Here is a 21,234-nt window from a genome sequence, read left to right on the forward strand (position 1 = left end):
GGGTTAGTTTTAGGAATACATAAAGAGAACCTAAACTGAAAATAAAAAGTCAAAATAACCATGCACAGGTCATACTTACCTCCTGTGTAGTCTGCTCATCAATGTCTTTCTCCTCTCCTGTATCCCATTTGTCCACCGTGATCAATGGAATTTTCAGTCCTCCATTTTAAAAATGGCCATTACCCCACAACAGCTTCCTGGTAAGCACACTGTTAAATTGTAATATCACCCACTTGAGCCATAGGGAAGCATGGACATTACCTTGCACATTCAGTTGTAACTGACAGCTGCTGACATATAACTGACAGCAACTGGTATATTTCAGTTCTGACAAAATATTGTCAGAACTGGAAGGGATCACTGTAAGAAGAAAATGGTGAGCTTCTGAGAGGAACGGACGGTGAGGTAGGTATGTAATATTCATTTGCAGCTACGTCGTGTGTTTATTTTAAATGAATAAATGATTGGAACACATCTATCAGAGCATCTGCAACAATTCAGCCCTCTCTAAAGCTACATACACATGCTAGATTAATGTTTGTGAGGGGCAGTTGATAAATACAGGTTTAGGTGAGAATTTTGTGTGTGTATGTGAACCCCCTACATTGCCCAAAGATCTGACCGCTGACTGCATTGTTCTTCCCACTTACCTTGCTTACTGGAAAAAAAAATCACCCACAAAATTGCAAATCGCTGGCGTCAGCGATTTCGATTTTAGATGTGAACAAAGCCTAAAGTCTTGTGCACATTCCAAGTCTGTGCCATCAATAACAATTGTTACTGGATGGTTAGATTGACACTGCTGTGCGCGAGTGCTGTACAGACACATTTTTCAGCAATAGCCAAGAAGCGAGTCCTGATCAATAGAGAGGGGGAAAAGGAGGCGGTGAAAGAGTGAACAGCTTATTGGGTAAGTGAGAATACAATACGCTTGTTCACTTGTATCATTTAAGGCTCGTACACCACTTGACTAAAGTCAGCTAATAACGACCGCCTCAGCCGATAATCACGTGTGTGTATGACAGCCCCTGACCCCCAACCCGAGAGTGATTCACACATCGGATCAAGACCTGCTTCCCCATGTGACGTTACGCATGGGCCGCTCCGTTGCCCCCCCCCCCCCACATAGCAACAGAACGCATTGGGCTCTATTCATAAACCGTTACCGCAAGTTTTCCGCTCAAAACAGCGGACGTTTCCGACCATTTAGCAAAGTAAGCATTCATAAAAGCTGTTCCCGCATGAAAATCTACAATCCCCCAGCAGAGCGAGAAATTTCCGCCTTCTGCAGTGTTTTTCTAGATTTATCTAGAAAAAAGTAACAAAATGGCCATTCATAAAGATTAGAGGAAGCGGTATGTGGACGGGAAATACCGCTTCCTCAAAGCCTGCAGATTACATACAAGTGAATGGGACAGACCTCCCAGAGAGAGCAGTGCACGGAGGGACTCTGCCGGCGTAAGTGTTTCCGCATGCCTTTCGACAGCTTACCGCCAGCCTTCAGCGGGAGATCTCCGCACTTGCATCGCAGCTGCCAACATTTTTATGAATGCGGCCGAGCTCCCGTACATGAACAAGCATAGGTGTAGCCTCGCTCCTGAACAGTTTCACAGAACCATTCAGGATTGGCTCCAAGCTACTGCGCAGGCATGAGGCATCCTGCAACATACGGCCATGCTTATACACAACCGGAAGCCTGGCTGCAAACTTCCAGAAGGCCCCAGCACTGGATCGGTGGATTCGAATAGCATCTGGGAAGCCTCTGCGGGATACAGGGCTTCCCTCTACCGAGGTAATTATTTATTATTTTATTTAAAGAGACTCTGAAGCGAGTCTAAATTAACTTTTTTAACAGGCAGTCATGTTAATCAGTATAATCCCTGCTAAAACGCAGCTATCCCGTGGCAAAACGAGGGGTCTTTACCACCCAAATCCCCTCTGTAAGCTCGGGGGAGCGCTTCCTGAAGAGGCAGAGCTAAGCCCTGTAGCTCTGCCTCTCAGCGTGTCAATCCCCGCTGATCGCCGCCTCTCCCTGCCCCTCTCAATCTGCCTTCACAGAGAGGGGCGGGGGAGAGGCGGAGATCCGTGCGGCGATTGACGTGCATGGAGGCAGAGCTACTGCTCGTAGCTCTGCCTCCATGAGCAGCAAAATCCACGACCAAGAAAGTTGTGGATTTTGCAGGGGGGATTTGGGGGGTAAAGACCCCTCGTTTTGCTGCGGGATAGCAGAGTTTTAGCAGAGATTATACTGATTTACATGACTGACTGTTAAAAAATTAAATTTAGACTCGCTTCAGAGTCTCTTTAAGTATTTATATAGCACCGACGTATTACGCAGCGATGTACAGAGTATATTGTCTTATAACTAACTGTCCCTCACCATAGTCATATGTCTACGTATGTATCATGTAGATTGTAGAACATGTATCACAGTTTAGGACAATAAACTTATCTGTAGGTTTTTGTGGATGTCGGAGGAAACTGAAGTGCCTGGAGAAAACCCATCCATGGGAATAACAGACAAACTCCTTGCAGATGTTGACCTGGCTGGGATTTGAACCAGGAACCCACGTTCTCTCCTTTTAAAGCCAAAAGTTCACTGTAATGACAACTCAGTTTTCAGCAAAGAGGAATTTGGAAGTAGATATGTTGTGGTGACAGTAATGTTATGCACTGATAAGGAAAATATTACAAAAGTGATTACACATTGAGGAAACTAGCTACACTCGGTGGATATACGATGCACCAAGCAATAAAAATTACATTGTTATTTTGCATTTTAGTTGAGGAGACTTAAAAAAAATATCCCACAAAAGAGGAGACATCGTGAGAAAACAGAACAAACAGGACGCCCTATGAGTGAAGCGGCATCAAGAAAACGCTAGCAGGGTCAAAAAGGCACAGATGAAAACCATTACCTTCCTGACCCACCCCAGCCCCCGCTTCATCACCTCCTCTATCAAGAGCCAGCCCGCCCGACCGCGCGTATTCTGTTCATCCGCCGGCTCGCCAACCAGCAGTTTTAACGTGCTTTTTCTACAGACAAGTTTTTTTTCCGCTTTGCAGCAGAGAAAAAAAAAAGCCAGCGGGGAGGGGAGGTTGTTCCTGGAAGAGCCAGCCTGGGGAGTTGGTCACATTCTTGGCTGGGATTCAATGACTGAGGCAGACACCAACAAACAGAGAGAAAGGGGGTGGAGAAGGGAGAGGAAAGAGGGGAGGGGTGCAGAGAAGGGAGAGACGGGTGGGAGGGGGAGGAGGAGGCTGGAGTGCTGCTCAGCCACAGACAGAGTGCATTAGCTAAGCATTCAAGCACTCTCAATTGGAAAGCCAGGCTGCAGTTGTGTTGCTCCATCCACCTCAGCACTGAGCAGAGCTCTTCCATGAGAAGACATGAAAACAAACTCCTGAGAACTCTAAGGAACTTCACAACTTGACTCTAAAAGGTTCTGGCTTCTAATATTTTTTTATTTTTTGTAGTTCTTTTTCTTCCTCAGCCCTGCTTGGAGAGTCCTATGGGTGTCAGCGCTATGGACAGCAGAGAGGTGACTGCGGGGCACGTGTAGGCACTCTTCCTGGAGGGCTTCTCCTACCTCCTGCTAGTCGTGGATGATCTTCCTGGGGGGGCTTCTCCTATCTCCTGCACTTCTGGAGGGACACTGCTGAGCTGCCTCGCTGGAAGGAGGACACTTTGTTTTTTTTGGGAGGACACTTTTGAACCGATGAAGGAGGACACTTTGGCTGGAGACTTTGGGGACACCATTGAGCTGATGGAGCTGCTGTGAACTTCTATCTACGTTTTGGATTTAAGCTTCTAGAAGGAGGAAAGGAAAGTCTTTGGGATTCTATTAGGTTTTGGCGTTCGCCCCTCTGGCTAGGCTGGATTGGATGATGGAGACGGTGAGCAGGAACTTCCAGCCGCATCCAGGTCTGCAGAAGACCCTGGAGCAGTTCCACCTGAGCTCTATGAGCTCCCTGGGCGGCCCGGCTGCGTTCTCTGCTCGCTGGGCTCAGGACATGTACAAGAAGGAGAGCGGCAAGGAGCCGGAGCCGGTGCTGCACCTTCCCGTGCAGCCGCCGCCGGTCATTCCCGGGGGGCCTCTCTTCATGCCCTCCGACCGCTCCACGGAGAGGTGCGAGACCATCCTGGAAGGTGAGACCATCTCGTGCTTCGTGGTCGGAGGGGAGAAGCGCCTGTGTCTGCCGCAGATCCTCAACTCCGTGCTGCGCGACTTCAGCCTGCAGCAGATCAACGCGGTGTGCGACGAGCTGCACGTCTACTGCTCGCGGTGCACGGCCGACCAGCTGGAGATCCTGAAAGTCATGGGCATCCTGCCCTTCTCGGCGCCCTCCTGCGGCCTCATCACCAAGACGGACGCCGAGCGCCTGTGCAACGCGCTGCTCTACGGGGGCAGCTACCCGCCGCGCTGCAAGAAGGACTTCCCGGGCGTGCTGGAGCTGGAGGTGACGGAGAGGAGCTTCAGGGTGTACCACGAGTGCTTCGGCAAGTGCAAAGGCCTTTTCGTGCCCGAGCTGTACGCCAACCCCAGCGCCCCCTGCATCCAGTGCCTGGACTGCCGCCTGCTCTACGCGCCGCACAAGTTCGTGGTGCACTCGCACAAGGCGCTGGAGAACCGGACTTGCCACTGGGGCTTCGACTCCGCCAACTGGAGGGCTTACATTCTCCTGGCCCAGGATTATGCCGGCGAGGACGAGCAGCTCAGGCTGGGCCGGCTCTTGGAGGAGATGAAGGAGAAGTTCGACTACAGCAACAAGTACAAGAGGAAAACTTCCAGGGTAAGGGCTGCAAACGGGCGTTGCTCGGCGTCAGATGAGCGTTATGTGGCAGCGTAGACGCGTTTGTCATGCGTTTTTGTGTAGAGGCAGCATTGCAGCTATTTTTTATGCATGGTACACACCATTCAATCTCCTGTCAGATAGGGAGGTCTAGTTGATGATTTCCAACAGATTTGATCAGGATTCAAGGGATTGGAAAAACAACGTAAACTATCAATTTCCAGTTAGATTGACAGGTCTGATACTATCAGACCTGTCAATCTAACTGGAAATTGCATGGGGTGTACCAGACATTTGGCCTGGTACATACCATGAAATTTTCCCGTCAGATTGTACTTTCGATTGATAAAAGGATCGAATCAGGTTAAAAAAAAATATGGTCTAACTATTGGCATTCGTTCCATGTGTATGTCCTAGCTGTTCATTTTCAATCTGTGTCCAATTGGTAAAATGAAGGCTTTCTTTTGTATCCGATCAATGTCAGATCTGAATACCAATCTGATGTGCAAATAGCATGGTGTGTACCATGCATAGGATGTTGGTGAGAATGCACTGCAGCACATAGCAGACGTGTGCTAAACCTTTCCTAAATGCATTGTGACAGCAGTCCATCCTGATTTACCCTGGCTGCCTTATGATTGGTGAATCTTGCCACTCTGGTCCAATTATTCACCTCTTCCTTTGAAAAAACACAAAATAAAGTAAATAAAAGTTTTGAAACTTTATAAATCACTTTTGTAGATACCATTTTTCCTGAGTTGTCTGCCTCACTTGGATGCTCTGTCTTTCATGCAGCTGACAAAATAGTTTTATGTTTACTTGGTCTTTTTTCAGTGTGTTTAGTCTGTTTTAACAACTAAGGGGTGAATCATTTCTTAACGTTATTGCCATAATTTATATTCTGGCAGCTGAGGGGTTAATTTGAATTTTATTTTTATTGAGCAGTGAACTTTTTTTTTGTTTTTTTTTTGTTTGTTTTGTTTAATAGATGGGTCTTGTTAGATTAGGGCATTATTAAAGGTTATTTTTATGATAAGTAGCTCTACCAGCTAAGGGGGTTAGTGTGTCTTTATTACCAATAATGTTTTTTAAAATCTGGTAATTTTATTGTAGTGACCTTTTTTAATATTAACGCTACACTGTTTTAGTATTATGAGGCATATGTGTTTTAGATGAATGTAAGTTGTTTTTTTTTATTTTTTATTTTTTTGTTAGTGGTATGTAATTTGATTAGGTTCACTGTGTGTTTATCTGTTAAAAGTATTTCTTTAGTATTTAACTGTATTTTAGTTTTATAGATATAACCTATAATGTTGGCAGGCAAGTGGTCAATCCATATTTAAGGGGTATTTGATAACTGGGTTTGCTGGGATAAGGCAGTCTGGGCAGAGGCAGGGTTTCTGTGCTTCTGTTTACAACTGTTTGGGTTAATTGCAGTTCAAGTTTGTTTGGGGGCATTTGGGCAGAAGTTATTACTGGTCATAAAGGTGTAATTTGCACTTGTCTTGAGTAGGAGAGTCAGACCTCCCTAGACAGGCTATTGGACAGAGAGCAGGAGATAGAGGCACTGAGCATGACAAAAGTATTGTTTTGACCTCCTGGTAACCTAATTCCTCTGTGTTTGTATTGAATTTTTTTTTTTTGTGTAAAGAGAGATCTGTCACCTTTAGGGTGGTGTTAAACGCAAGGCTAGGAGGGTTTTCACCAGGGCGCAGTCAACCAGCGTTGTCGTCCTGCAGTGGCATTTAATATGACCTGATAGCAACCCTGCTCCAACTCGTGCTTTAATGTCACTGGACGATAAAAATAATCGTCCGGCACCCTCTACGGTTGCAGCTATTGATTACAGCAGCATTTGGAAATCCAAGGCATACATTAGTACACGCAGACACTTATATCTATAAGTGCCGAACAGGTGCAGACAGTAACCTCTCCCCTCCCCCAGTCTAGTGAAATTGTAGTAATATAGGTGTTGACAAGTCAGTGTTTTTCTTGTGTAGGCTGAGAGCCACATTGTCCCTGCAATCTCTGGATGTGGGTGCTGTAGTGCAGCAGGAGCACTCCTGAATATGAAATGTTCACTGGGTAGTTTGTGCTTGAGCTGGAACCACATTGCTATATATAGATGTGCACCCTCACAAATATTTTTCACTGCAGAAGATAATGAATTCTTTCTAGGAATGACAGCATATTTATTTCTTGCTGTCCAGTGCACTAGGCACCTGGCACCAGCGCAGTGGCGGTATCCTGCCTTGTGTGTAGGTGGTGTATACATAACTGGGGCAGCCGAATGAAGACATGCCACCCAGACTGACTGTCCAGACGCTAGCGGTTTATTTTAGGCGTCTGGGTTCGGCCATATGTGGATGCCAGTGTGTGCGTAAGGCAAGTTGGTAGCTGGCATCGATCCGACTTAGTGGGCAGCACTTAAGAGCTATGCAGATGACAAACTTCTTCCACAGCCCTTTTCACATCTTCGTTCCATTTTGTAGATCTTGTGTACTATGCAGAAGCCAACTTAATAAATATTGCTTGAACTGCTGTTTGTTTCTGGTCTACCCCCATTATTACTAAAGATCTTTCCATGGGAGGAGAAAAATGTAATAAACCATTTATATTTCATTACAGACGCATAATAAAATAGTTTTTTCTCTCTCTGATTTATGCACACTGGCCTTGTCTTTTATCTCTCCCCCCCCCCCCCCCCCATGAAGAAATGAATCATGTTATGGAGCAAAGGGGGACACTTTGACTTCTGTGCCAGTGAGTAACTGTACAGTTTCGCCACCCTATTCCATATAGCTATTCAGTGCTCTTTCTGCATTAAATACATGTGCCGTTCTCGATTTCTCTTTTTTTTTTTTTTTTTTTTTATTCTCCTTGGCGCATAATAAAGTTGCATTTCAGGATCTCTACTTGGGAGGCCAATTAAATCACATTATTGCTTAAACCTTTTTTTTTTCCCCCCTCTGTATTATCACTGAATAGACTCCTTCCCAATTTCCCCAGGAGTTTCTTACAACTGTGTGTCAGAGCTATTGTGGCGCATTAATGAGGCACATTATCTGTGATAGTTGGAGGTGGATGCGTTTTTAATGGCTTGTCTATCCCCGACTAATCAAGGATTGAGGTGGAAGCTTTGAATAGAACTGTCTGGCAAGAATGGACCCATTTGTGAGTAGCTTAGGACGACATTGTTTAACCCGTTTTCAGCCAGCTCGTTGTCTGCCCTTGCTGGCTTTACTTTAACCCTTATTTTTTTTTTTTTTTAATGTGATAGCTATTGTAATATTTATTTGAATTTTGATGGGTACATTAGCATTCTATTGCTGCTTTTCAGCCTTCTTTATAAAGTACCCAGCCAGCAGGCAAATAGCTTGCGATAACCTGACCAATCTAACCCTAACTTATGACCTTCTGAATAGGCTGATTTGTAGAATGTATTTCATGCCTTGGAAGCTGCTGTGTTTGCAAATTTGGTATGAATTTCCCTTGAAGTTGTAGTCATAGTTAAGAGCATCAGTCAATCATTTGTATGGCACCAATCAGCCTTGTATTTGGCTCAGGAAGTTTGTTTTAGGTATAGAGTCCCCCCCCCCCCCCCCCCCCTTTTCTTTTCTTCCATTTTACTAGAAGTTTTTAGGATTGGTGGGTATGAGGCTTCAGGGTGATGAAAGACTATTAGTGCATTTTCATCTGCCATGCCGCTTTGTGGTGACATTGGGCAGATTTTGTCTGTTACACGGTATATCAGTGGGTGAGTGAAAGCATGAAACAATATTTTGGACACTTCATGAGATTTTGTTGTCTGACCACTTCCCTGTGATCTCAAGCTGCGAGAATGCAGGTTTTTGGGGCTTTTTGCCTCGTAAAGATGTGGTCACCTAGTGATCAGTCAAATGAGTGCTTTGCTTTACAGCTTCAGCTATCAGCAGGTGAGCAAGTCTGTGTTACCAGTATAAAAGGATATAGGATTACGCTACAGGCACTTTATGGCTAAATCTGGTTTTACTTTTATCCACTGACGTTATATTTCTTATTTGACCACAGGTTTTTTTTGTTTTTTTTTCCTCTCTCCCAACTTTCTAATTATCTCAATAGATCTAAATCTCATTTGGCTGAGTTCCCTGTGGGCATCCTTCCCCCTCCCTTCCCCCTTTCCCATTATTCCTTTTTTTCTTTTTTTTTTTTTTTTTCTTCCTGCTCTCCTCTGTAGACAGACTCCAGCTCTATGGGCTCTAAATGGCACTAGTTGCCCTTAGTGAGGTGCTCTTGAGATTGAATAACATAGAAGCACTTACCCAACCAATGTCTTCCCAACTACTTGTGCAGCTTGTTCAATGGCTCTTCAGTGTGAATATTGGAAACCATACAGGTTGCCAGCAGCTGTCCATCGACTTAAAAGCGACAAATAGCGATGCCACTGAGTAAATCATAGTTTTATTGTGTTATAGGTGCTAATGCAACTTCATTCACTGGCTAGCAAACCCAATGACAATAGATTGCTAATGCTTTAAGAGTACCTGTCTCGCAGGTAGCAGATGTATTACAGGCTGTGCTGAACAGTATTCCCTAGGCACATGACTGCAGTCTTGGACATGTATGGACACAGTGATGTCATGCAGAAGTTTCCTTAGGAGAACTTTCAAGCCCCTAAACTTGCAGGAGTTGGTCATTCAAGTTTTTACTAATGACTTCTTTGGTGGCCAATCGGCTTCCAGTGCCATGACATTGGTGGCTTCCTTTTATAGCACTTTCCTGCAGTTTACACTTAAGGGGCCCGTACACTGGTCGATTTCAGCGATCAATTGGACATTGATTTGATCAAATTGATTTGCGGCTGATTTCGATCAATTAGATCTGACAGGATGGAAAATCTAGGTTGATCTGCTGCTGGCCCATAGAGTTGCATTGGATCTAATGCAGTGTTCTCCCCAGAATTTTTTTCCAGCCGGGTGGCATGAAATAGTAGCCGGGTGGCAGGAAAAAGTAGCCGGGTGGGGCGAGTTGAAAATGCAGGGCAACTGTGCTTACAGCATAGGAGGAGTTGAGGAGGTGAGCCGATGACAGCCGGGTGGTCATGAAATCCAGCCGGGTGGAGCACCCGGCTAAAATAGCCTGGGGAGAACACTGTAATGGTCCAATAATGCATTTAGATTGATTTCCAATAGATTTCATTCTGAAATCTATTGGAAATCTGTTCCTAGTGCAGTGTTCTCCCCAGAATTTGTTTCCAGCCGGGTGGCATGAAAAAGTAGCCGGGTGGCATGAAAAAGGAGCCGGGTGGGGCGAGTTGAAAATGTAGGGCAACTCTGCTTACAGCATAGGAGGATGTGAGGAGCTGAACCGATGACAGCCGGGTGGTCACAAAATCTAGCCGGGTGGAGCACCCGGCTAAAAGAGCCTGGGGAGAACACTGCTAGTGTGTGGCACACATCAGATTCCTGTCAGATTCGACTTAACAGGCATCTGACAAATCTATCTGATGGTCGAATCTGCTGCAAATCTATAAGTGTATGGCTACCTTTAAAATATCAGTAAAGGACACTTGTTCTGCCCTAGTGCTTAAGGTGGCCACACACCATACAATTTTTTTTAAACATCTGTTCAATTTAAGAATCATTTTTTTCTGACTGTAACATTTCAAAAATATGACCAATGTACCACACACACGTATGTTAATTTTTTTTCCCAATTACGATAAAAATGATTGGGAACTCTGACAAAATTGCTAGGTTGGGTATATTAATAAATTGACACTCTAACACACCATGCAATCTTTAGAAAGATTGAAGAAAAATATCTGGCATTCCGGATCGATAAAAAAAAAAACTGGAAATCTGATCGAATTTTTCAGTCGAATGAAAAAAGGCTTAAAATTTTTTTTTTTAATTTTTTTTCGGGAGATCCGATTTGTTTATTGAATTACTGTAAAATCTGATCATTTTATTGTATCGTGTGTGGCCACTTTAAGTCTATCTTGTTTTATTCCTCATCCTTACTTATGAGCTCTACATGGCTTTGCTTATCTCTATCATGTAAATAACACATTGCACACTAAATACTGTATTTGTGTCATCTTCTTGTTTTGCTCTAGGCTGCTCGAATGTGTGGATTTATTTCCCTCTCCTCTGATTTCAGCGAGATGATGATTAAAGGGTGCTTTCTAGACACACAGAATGGGTCAGATGTGAAGTGGCTCCCTGGTTTGTGAAGCACTGCAGCTTCCTTTTGTGTGTGTCTGCTAAAGCGTGTAGTAGGACCCTGATACAGCAGACAGGATATCAAGTATTAGGAAGTCTGTGCTAAACAGGACATAGACAGTGAGCTAGACTGTGAAGGTGTGGTGGTGTTTTTTTGTGTTTCCCTGACAAACTTGTTCAGCAGCAAGAGGGCAATTCAAAAGTACACTGGTCAGTAACCGGCAGCAGATGACCAGATCTCAGCTTCTCAATGGGTGCTACGGGTTACTGCTTATTTATTTATTTTTTTATCCTTATCCCTCCATGATTAAATGTTTGTTCCTGTGGTGGAGATGCTGAATTTCCTTTTTTTTCCTGTTTGTACCATGGGAATGGGTCTATTCACTATTTGGCAGCAAAAGATAAGTCTTATAGGGTTTTTATCTGCCTTTTCCTTGATCTCCATCATTCTAATAAGACAAGCATTCGTTTAAAATGGGTTCTCTGCATAATGCAATAGCTTACAGTAAAAGGCAGGCTCGAATCATTTTTTCTTCCTTCAAAGTTCCCTAAAAGCATTTTAAAACCACGCCTGGCTAATGGTCAAGAATCGGTATTGCTCAAGAATAGACTGTCTCGACGTTTCATACGGCAAGACATCCAGTTCCCCGGGCTACGCTGGTGCTTGGAAAGGTTTTTTTTGTTGTGAAATATTCAAAAGAAATCCATTTTCAGTCGTGTCTTATTGGCAGCTTGTCCATCCTGTATAGATGGCACTGTGACTGGTCAGCTGCAGAGATTTTGCTTGTGTTTAGGGGACATCTTTAACTGGTCTGCCCATGAGCCGTCATCGGTTGTCAGCGTGCTAAGTAGCTGCCCACAGCCTCCGATATGATCCTGCTGAAGCTTCTTGAAGGTTTTTAAGCTTGATGGGCTGATGGCAGTTCTCAGTTCAATGGGTGATGAAAGTGGCTTTTGTATTTATTTCTTAATTTCCTGTATAGTTGATGCCATTGATCCAAAATGCATTTGGGTGCATTTATAATGAAGCTCATTATTTCAGACCTCTGGAATATTTTTTTACTAGTGTGGACTCTAGTTCATAAAATAACTATTTGAGTCAGTGCAGCAGAGGGTGCTCTGCCTCGGTTAAAGGTAAATTGCACATACGTCAGTGCTAGTAGTGGAAGATCTTACATTTTATAATACCTGCATTAAGAATCGGTTTATTGATCAGCATTTTTATAATGGAGCACTGGGCAGTAAGTGATTACAGCCATCTGTTACAGCATGCTGTATATGGTGTTCGGCTTAAAGCGGACCTGATCTCAGAACTTCCTCTCTGCTCTAAAAGATACACAACAGCATAATAACCTTTATAGAAAAACATTTCTTTGTTACAGCTGTTACAAATTCTGCAGTGTATCTACTTCTAGAAGCAGACCTATTAACATCCTGTGCTTTCAAGTGAGCTTCTCTGCCATGGCAGTCAGCTGGGAGAGATCAAATTACAACTTGATTAGTCACAGATGAGGGGGACTTAGACAGGCTAAACTCTCTAAATATATACAGGGTGCATATCTCTGTTTTCCTTATGTCCTGTGCAAGAGTAAGGGTCCACATTAAAACGCCTGCGTGCCCATTTATCAGAAATGCAGAGCACTGCTGTGAGATGCGGAATTGCACACAGTATACATTTTAGTTGACAATGCATTGCATGGTCTGTGTGTTGCGGGATAAAATATGACTATCACAGTCCCCTGGTGTGACTCCTTAATGAGAATGAGGCTGCCGTGCTTGGACTCCACCATGCAGATCTACTTCTGGGGTTTACAATAGAGCTGTGTGATTGGACAGCTTTGCTTAGAACAAGCCTCTCATTATGGAATTGGCCAAGGGTAGCCTCAGTACTGACTGGGATGCTCTCTGTTGCATTGGCCGATGGCTGCTGCTATCCATGTGAAGTAGTCTTTCTGGTCCAGTTTAAGTGTAACTATCTTGCTGTCATAGGCATGCAGAGCTAATTGGGTTTTTAGCGTGAAACAACAAAAAATGGATGGGGTTGCCATGTTTCATTCAACATTAATTTATCCAGAGTCGGATATTAAATAAAATATGAGTTCAATTGAAATTGCGCTGATTACGACAGTAGGGATAATTTTACCAGCCGGTTGAAACCACCAATTACTCTTAATGTGACAGACAAATGCATGGAGAAAACGCTCAGTGAAAAGAGTGGTGCAGTGTGTGTTGATTACATATGCAAAGATGTATATCCATCTCTATTGAGGATAGATGGCTAAGTACTATGACTGGGCCGGTCTATCCCTATCCCACTGTGCATGATGCAATGGTAGTTCAGTGTTATCGCTGCCACTCGCCTGGCTGTTGGTCGTTTTGTAGTGGCTGTGTTTGTGTGTCTGAGTGTGTGCATTGTTAATTATTCATAATGTTTGGGATGGGCTGCATGTTTGACTGCTTTTTCCCGTTATGCTTCATCTCGCCATTCATGTTTTCTTGCATGTGATGTCCTTAGTCAACCTGATGCCGGTTTATATTTTGTTTACTCTGCAAACATCTGCACATTTTGTTCTGGGCTCCTTGTTGGATCAGCTAATTTTGGAGCAGTGTTGTGCCGATCGTTTAGGTGCCTCTATATGCCATAATGAGAGTTCGGGCTCTAGCGGCGCGTGGGGATCATTTTAAGAAGCCAAGAGGAAATGCAGGTTCCTTGCTTGGGATGGTTCTTTTAAGCACTCAGAGTGAGAGATGGAGGCTGACAGTTTTTTTTTTTTTTTTTAATTTCCTTTTAAACAATGCATATTGCCTGGCTGGCCTGCTGATACTCTGCCTCTAATACATTCAACAAGCATGCAGATCAAAATTTTCTGACTGAAGTCTGACTAGATTAGCCACATGCTTGTTTCAGGTGTGTGATTCAGACACTACTGATGCTAGAAAGATCTGCCAGACAACTGGTATTGTTTAAAAGGATATATGGCAACTTCCATATACTTGGCACTTCAGGTGTCCTTTAAAGGGAACCAGAGACGTTGGGGGAAAGCTGTTATACATACCTGGGGTTTTCTCCAGCACCATACGCACGGATCGCTCCCACGCCGCCGTCCTCCGCTGCCTGGATCCGCCGCTACCGGGTCCCGTCATTACCGCTAGTTGGCCGGCAGATGTGGCCAATTGTCTGCATCACAGGGGGCTCCCTCCATATACAGTATTTTTAATGACGGTTCCTCTCTGGTTTCCTTTAAGAGCCTGTTAAGCCTTTGTTTACACGTCTGACTTGAGGTGGTTTATCACGACCGCCTCAGCTAACAATGAGGCGTGTCTACCGCTGCCGGCAACTCACAAGTGATTCGCCAAATGGATCTACTCAACACCAGCAACGCTGATGCCATTGCTTGCACCTGTCCACAGCCCACCACAACGCCACGCCCCCTCCCCAACATATCAACACTACACATAGTCAGGTACACAGCTTACGCGCGTGTGTGGCCCAGAGATGTCTCCTGAGGGGATAAGATCCCGATCCCAGGCAGGCGACATCCGTCAAAGGTGTGTCTACACACAAATGGCCGTTTCTAAGCAAAAGAAAAAAATGTCACCAAAGAATAACATTTCCAAGACTGGGAATTACTGTCACTGTTCACATCTGAGGCTGCCAAAAGTTTGTGTAAGATTGTTTCCCTGACAACGTTTCCAAGTCAATGACACGTATTGGGTGTACATAAGTGGCAGCCACCTTTACCCGTGCGTTACATACGTCTGTGTACTTTACAAGATAAAATCGGTCAGTCTGCATATTTTCAGCCCTGTGGAGGGTTAACAGAGAGTACACAATGGTTTTAGTTTATTTTCTGTTTGACTAACGCCGCCTGTAAGGAATGCCAACAAAAACAATACCGCCAATCTATCTGGTTCCCCATTCACTTCATTACATCTGGACAAGGTGTATTATTTCTAGCTAATCTCGGGGTTTAAGCAGCAAATCAATAAAGGCATTAAAATATCTAAATCCCCGTGAAACCCTGACAAAGATTTGGTAAATAGAAGTGCCAAGCCTTTGGCCTCCTGCACCCATTCTCCTGTCGACACTCCCCTGTCCTTTAAGCCATTCATCCTTTTCATATCTTTGCTGTAGGCTGTTTATCTCACTCCCCCATTTTTTTTTTAATTTTTTTTTTTTTTACACCTAAACAAAAGAACTGGCGATGGACTGAAGGAACTTGAATTTCAAGCTGAGGCTGCAGAATATGATTTAATATTAAACAGGTGCGCAGTATGTACTCTCTGCTGTCTGGCCATGGCCGATTTGTCAGACTAAACACTTCTGCACCAACTTAACCCCGAGCCCATTGCTGCCAAGCAGGTTCAGGATCCAATATCTACAGGGGACGGGGAGGGCGGATCTCGCAGTGGCTGTGAACTCTGAGTTTGGTTATCACTATGTCCGCCTCCCCCAGTTTTTCCTGGAAAAGGCCATTTGCCAAGAGGGCAAAGTTGAATACTATGCAGGGGGAGGGGAACATTTTTATCCCTGTCTCAACCATTTTTAACACCAAGTGTCAGTGGCTCTCCTGGCAGTTGTTGCAGCCCAGGCACAGGTTTTTTTTTTTTTTTTTTTTCCCCCAGCCCACTGCGACAGGTCTTTAGCAAGGGGGTGACAGAGGACAAATTTGAAGTTTGTTTAGAGTGGACTTCATGATAAATAGATGAAACAAGAGGTTTCTTTTGTGCTAAAAGTAAAATTTATCATTTAAGAAGTGCAGGTAATTTCTAGGCCCTCTTTGTTTAAATCAAAGCTGATACAGTTTCAGATAAAAGATTGGCTTTAGTATTTCAAATATCAGTTTGAAGCCATGTGCTATAAAAAAATTAACTGTATGCACTGTGCAGTAAAGATGGAAGATTCAGTACACATGGTGTGTGTGTGTGTGTGTGTGTGTGTGTGTGTGTGTGTGTGTGTGTGTGGGGGGGGGGGGGGGGGGGGGGGGGGGTGTATGATAGTTCCTGTTCATCATTTTATTTGCATGGTTCATTTGCTGTGGAGGTGTCACCTCAACCTATGCATATCAGGTGGTCAACACGCATGGTCTGTGGCAGTGACACTTTCTAAGTGATTCCAGTGGCAGCCTACATCTCTCACTGTACTTTAAACTTGAAAGCATTACTTTATGAAAATAATCATTTTTCAAAGCCGATAACTTCTGATGGAAACTAAGCACTTAATAACTGACAAAGGCCTCAATTCACTAAGCTTTATCAAACACTTTATCAAACGTTTGATAATTTACCTCATGGGTAAAATCTAATTTTGAATTCACTAAGGTGTTATAGATGTATTGAACATTTTATTGATAAAACAGTTGATAAATATATAACACCTTAGTGAATTTAAAATTAGATTTTACCTATGAGGTAAATTATGAAACGTTCGATAAAGTGTTTGATACAGCTTAGTGAATTGAGGCCAAAGACTACTATTGCAAACTGAGGAAGCTATCCAAAATGAGTGGAGTCCTGAACATGGTTTTCCACTATAGTATTAATGGCTTATATGTTAGCAGGCATAGGAACGGTTTTAACCAGCACATCAGTATCCTAGTGAGTCTTGAGACTATATTCTTTGCATGGGGAAATAATTGAAATTTTCTTGCTGTAGCATTGGTTGACCTACTGTAGCAAAGATGTTACAGCCTCACTGCAGTACTGTAACTTTTTTTTTTTTATATATATCTTTCTGTGCTGTTCTGCTGCAGTGCATCATGGGATTTCCATTTCTGCTGAATGGGCTGCTTGTCTAAGGGGGAGGAAGCAGGCTCCCTGTAGGATAGCGGCGGTGGGGGGGAGGTGGGTAGTGTCCTTTTTTTATATGCAAAAGGATTTTAAAAAAAAACAGATCAAGAGGATTGTAAGTGAGTATTCCATACAACCTAAGGGTGTCACACCCAAACACAGCAGCTGTAAGCTAATGGGTTGTAATGGTGTTAGTGGAGCCTTGTGTACTATACGATGAATCATGTTGCTCGGAGAAGCAAGAAGTGAATTCCACAAAAAGATATTTAACTTTCAGTTTAATGGAATACATTCTAGGTTTTCCTCATTGATAAGGAATCTGCAGGGGTCCTCTTAAAGAAGCCTGGAGTTAAGTGTCTTCAGCACAGCTGCATGAAAGGAGGCCGCTAAGAAACTGAAGCCCTTTTGAAACTGTCTGAAAACATTTGGAAATGTGCAGGTTTTAAATGCCTTCCTTTTATTTCTGTTCCTCTGTCTCGAGCGATTCGTGGGATTGCAAGGGACATGCATTTAACCTGAAACTTTGAAGTTCCTAAGCTGTAGGGTAGACATGGATTTTGCATAATCACTTGGATTTTTTTTTTTTAATCGGAAAACCATTCTAGGGGGACAGATCTGTGAGAATTCCCTTTTTTTTTTTTTTTTTTTTTTTAATATATTAATTTATTTATTCTTATATTTTGATGGACAGAATTATGTCACCTTTTTTCTCACCTTGGAAATGAGCCTCGTCTCCCCCATTTTAATTATACATTTTAGTCTGAGTGGTATGCAAATGTAGTCAATTAAGTGGGAGGTTTTTAATTAACAGTTGTAAGTTCATGTGTGAAGTGCCTCAACTTAATCACTTTTCACAGTTTTGTTGTTAATTTGCGAAGTTTTGGGTGTTTCTATGTGTCTACAAAAGCTGTGAATTTCCTGTTTGTATTTATACACATTTTTACTCTTTCCTTTTAGCAAATGTGTGCAATGACCAACTGCACACTATACAGTTTAACAAGGGGTGCAAGTGGGTAAAAACATTTACAGTGTTTAAAAAGTTTGTAAATCAAGCCAATTGCATCTTAAAGTGGACCTGATCTCTTGCACAGGACAGAAGGAAACCCTAGAGAAATGCACCTTGTATGTATCTAGAGTTTAGCCTGTCTAATTCCTCTTCATCTGTGACTAATATCAATTGTAATTTAAACTCTTAAGCTGTGTCAGGTGACTGCCTCGGCAATTTGTAAACACAGGATGTTAACACTGTCTGCTTCCGTGAAAGCAGGATGTAGACACACTGCAGATTTATTGCATGATTTCTATCAGCTGCAACAAAGATTTTTTTTTTTTCTTTAAAGATTATGTTGTTTCTTATATTTTAGAGCAAAGGGGAAGTTCTGAGTCCACTTTAAAAAAAGTACAATACACAATCTGAGGTGCCTGTCTGCAATCCCTCATCAATCAGCAGAATGTAAACCATAAATGAGTCGTCATTCATGCACTCTTGTTGCACTGTCTGAAATCTGTATGGATGCTGCCCTCTCTTTCACAGAGCATTGTAGGATTGGGTGTGGCCAGGTTGTCGCTCACCTTCCCTCCTTTGGTAAGTAGTGGAGGAAGGGTGTGAAGTTCAGACAGTCAAGATACCTGAAGTGAATCTGAGGAAGCCTGGCTGCCATTTTCTAGAGACATTCACATGAGCTGCAGATTGTTGTAAGCGACATTGGATAGTTTTAAATGTAAGTACTGTTGAGAAATGTTTGTAGCGGGTGGTCTGTTGGGGACAAGCTTCTTAAAGTTCCTGCAGTGAGGCTTTACCTGATGACATGATAAAGGACCACTAAAGGATGTTAAAGGATACCCGACGTGACATGAGATAGACATGTGTTTGTACAGTGCCTAATACACAAATAACTGTTGTGTTCCTTTCTTTTTTTTTTTTTTTTTCCTCTCTCTGCCTGAAAAGCCCCGTCTACACGGGGAGATATTGAGGCGATCCGGCTGCTCGGTTAGCCGCCGGATCTCCTCTTCCGCGACCCCGCCGCATTCGATTCCCCGCTCGTCCCCGCCGGCGCCGCTTATCTTCCGCTCGATTCCCTGCCGTTGTCCCCTCGTGGGGAGCGAGCAGGGAATTGGCGGAAGCAAGATGCGGCACGATTGATGAGGAGCATCGCGGCCGCATCTACGCATGTAGATGCGGTTAAAGAGTTAAATATCAGGTGTGTAAGTGGTTGACTCAGTCCTGACTCACACAGGAAGTGACTACAGTGTGACCCTCACTGATAAGAAATTCCCCCTTTTTTACCTCTTTCTTGCTCTCAAAAGCCATTTTCTGCTAGGAAAGTGTTTTATAGTTGGAATTTTTTTTTATCAGTGAGGGTCACACTGTAGTCACTTCCTGTCTGAGTCAGGACTGAGTCAGCCACTTGCATACCTGATATTTAACACCTTCAGGCAGAGAGAGGAAAAAAAAAAAGGAACACGGCATAGTTATTTGTATGCTAGGCACTGTACATACACATGTCTATCTCATCATGTCACATGTTACTTCAGGTTTCCTTTAAAGGACCACTTTTTTTTTTTTCTTCTTCTCACCCGGGTCTTCTTCCAGCGCCGAGCAGCAGTCTCAGTCCCTAACTGCAGCTCCGGTGGTCCTCTGTGTCCCCACTGGCTGCTCGCAATGATGTGACACGCTGGTGGAGTCGGCTCTTCTGCACCCGCGTGTCCACGTCATCTGGTGGGTACTGCGCCTGCACAGTATGCGCTAGATGATGTGGATGCGCGGGCACGAGTGCAGGTGCAGAAGAGCTGACTTCCACTGGCAACTCGCCATCATTGCGGGCAGCCAGCAGGGACACTGAGGACAACTGGAGCTGCGGCGAGGGACTAAGACTGCTTCTTGGGGATGGGAGAAGCCCCAAGTTAGTAAAAATAGAATTTTTATTTTTTTTTGTTCTTTAAAATCTAACAGAACCGACAGGTTTTGGACTAGTCCATCTCCTCATGGGGAATGCTCAGGGTTTTCTTTGTTTTCAATAACATTTCCTGAATGGAAGTTGGTAAGTCCTAACTGCCAAACTGGTAAGATACCAGCTAGCCTCCCTAAAAGAAGTTGTACTTAGCAACTGCTGTTCAGGAAATGCTTTTGAGAACAAAGAAAACCCTGAGAGTCCCCCATGAGATGGACCAGTCCAAAACCTGTTGATTTTAACTGCTTGCTTTTTTCACTGGAGTGGTCTTTTAATCATTTCACCAATATGAACTTTACAAACTCTGACTAAACAGTAGTATTGCATACATCTTGCAGCACCCCTTTAAGCAAATTGGGTCCCCAAAGATTATAGGGCTTTGGGCTAATAGACATGTAGGCATTACTCACCTCCACATTTCATTTTTTTTCTATGCTATTTGAATTTCAAATGAGATTGTAAATCCCAGATCTTAACCTGAGCTGAAGTATGTTTTATATAATTAAAAACCTGCTTTCTTCAGACATGATTTTCCTAAGCCCTTCCATCATATGCTGCAAAGCGGTTTTGCCTGTCTGGATTAGGTCTGTTTAAATGAATAAGACTAGTATCTCCAGCCTAAGCAGGCAGCTATTAAGAGTCCCAGCAATTGTCTAGAGTTGAGTTCAGAGCATTTTGAAGTTCAAGTGTTCTTTGTGCAGTCATGGAGAGCAAAATCCAGGAAACAAAGGGGACTTGGGCCTCTTTTCTGGAATGCTGTATCGGGGCCTTCTGAGTGGATCCCTTACAAAGCTTAGCTGAGTGTGGTCTGTAGCTTGTGCCTGACCTCTCTGGCGAGGAGGAGGTTAAACACCACTCTAGTGATTGTGAAGCAAGGTTAGGTTGCCATCTAAACAGCAAAACATTAGCCTTCTATTTAGTAACATGGGGAGGGGAGAAGTTATGTACCGTTGCCTTTGGCAACCAGTTGGCTCAGCTGTACTGGTACAAATCATAGAGCATAGGCAATGAAACTGGAGGAAGTAAACATTTTTCATAGGAGCCAATAGGATTTCTGCTTTGAAGAAGAGAAAAAGACTGGTTGCTGTGGGCAACTGGTCCAGGTTTGAGACCTCTAATTTAATTTTTGACCGGTAAATTAAGGGTGGCCAGCAAGAACACATTTCTTTAAAACAAGATGCCTTCTGTTGCTATAGGTTACTGAATATTTTTAAAGTACTATATACATTAATAAATCTTTCAACTTGAGTACAAGTACTCCAATTCTAAATTATGAAGATTTATTTAACACAGGTTTTGAAAATTTTAGTAAAATAAAATATATTGCCTGAAAGTATCTTCTCTCCACCCTCTGTTTGCTGGATCACCGTTCAAATGTCTCTTATGCTCCTAACTATTATAACACTTGCATGCATGTAACTGCTCCCAATGTAAACATGAAGTACAAGTGCCCAGCTGCTAAGCAGGCCAAGCTAAATATATATTTAAGAGTTGTT

At 43.4% G+C, this 21,234-nt stretch overlaps 1 protein-coding gene across 2 annotated transcripts in view; it reads left to right on the forward strand.

Annotated features, from left to right (window-relative positions):
- Positions 1-3,322: 3,322 nt before the first annotated feature.
- SKI (SKI proto-oncogene) overlaps positions 3,323-21,234 on the forward strand; it is a 128,829-nt gene continuing 110,917 nt past the window's right edge. For both annotated transcript variants that reach the window (XM_068240666.1, XM_068240667.1), the window contains exon 1: positions 3,323-4,794. In XM_068240666.1, coding sequence (XP_068096767.1) covers positions 3,886-4,794 — 909 coding nt within the window. In that variant the 5' untranslated portion in view covers positions 3,323-3,885. The remainder of the gene's footprint in view (positions 4,795-21,234) is intronic.

The sequence above is a fragment of the Hyperolius riggenbachi genome, chromosome 6 (genome assembly GCF_040937935.1).
Source record: "Hyperolius riggenbachi isolate aHypRig1 chromosome 6, aHypRig1.pri, whole genome shotgun sequence".
Classification (NCBI taxonomy): domain Eukaryota; kingdom Metazoa; phylum Chordata; class Amphibia; order Anura; family Hyperoliidae; genus Hyperolius; species Hyperolius riggenbachi.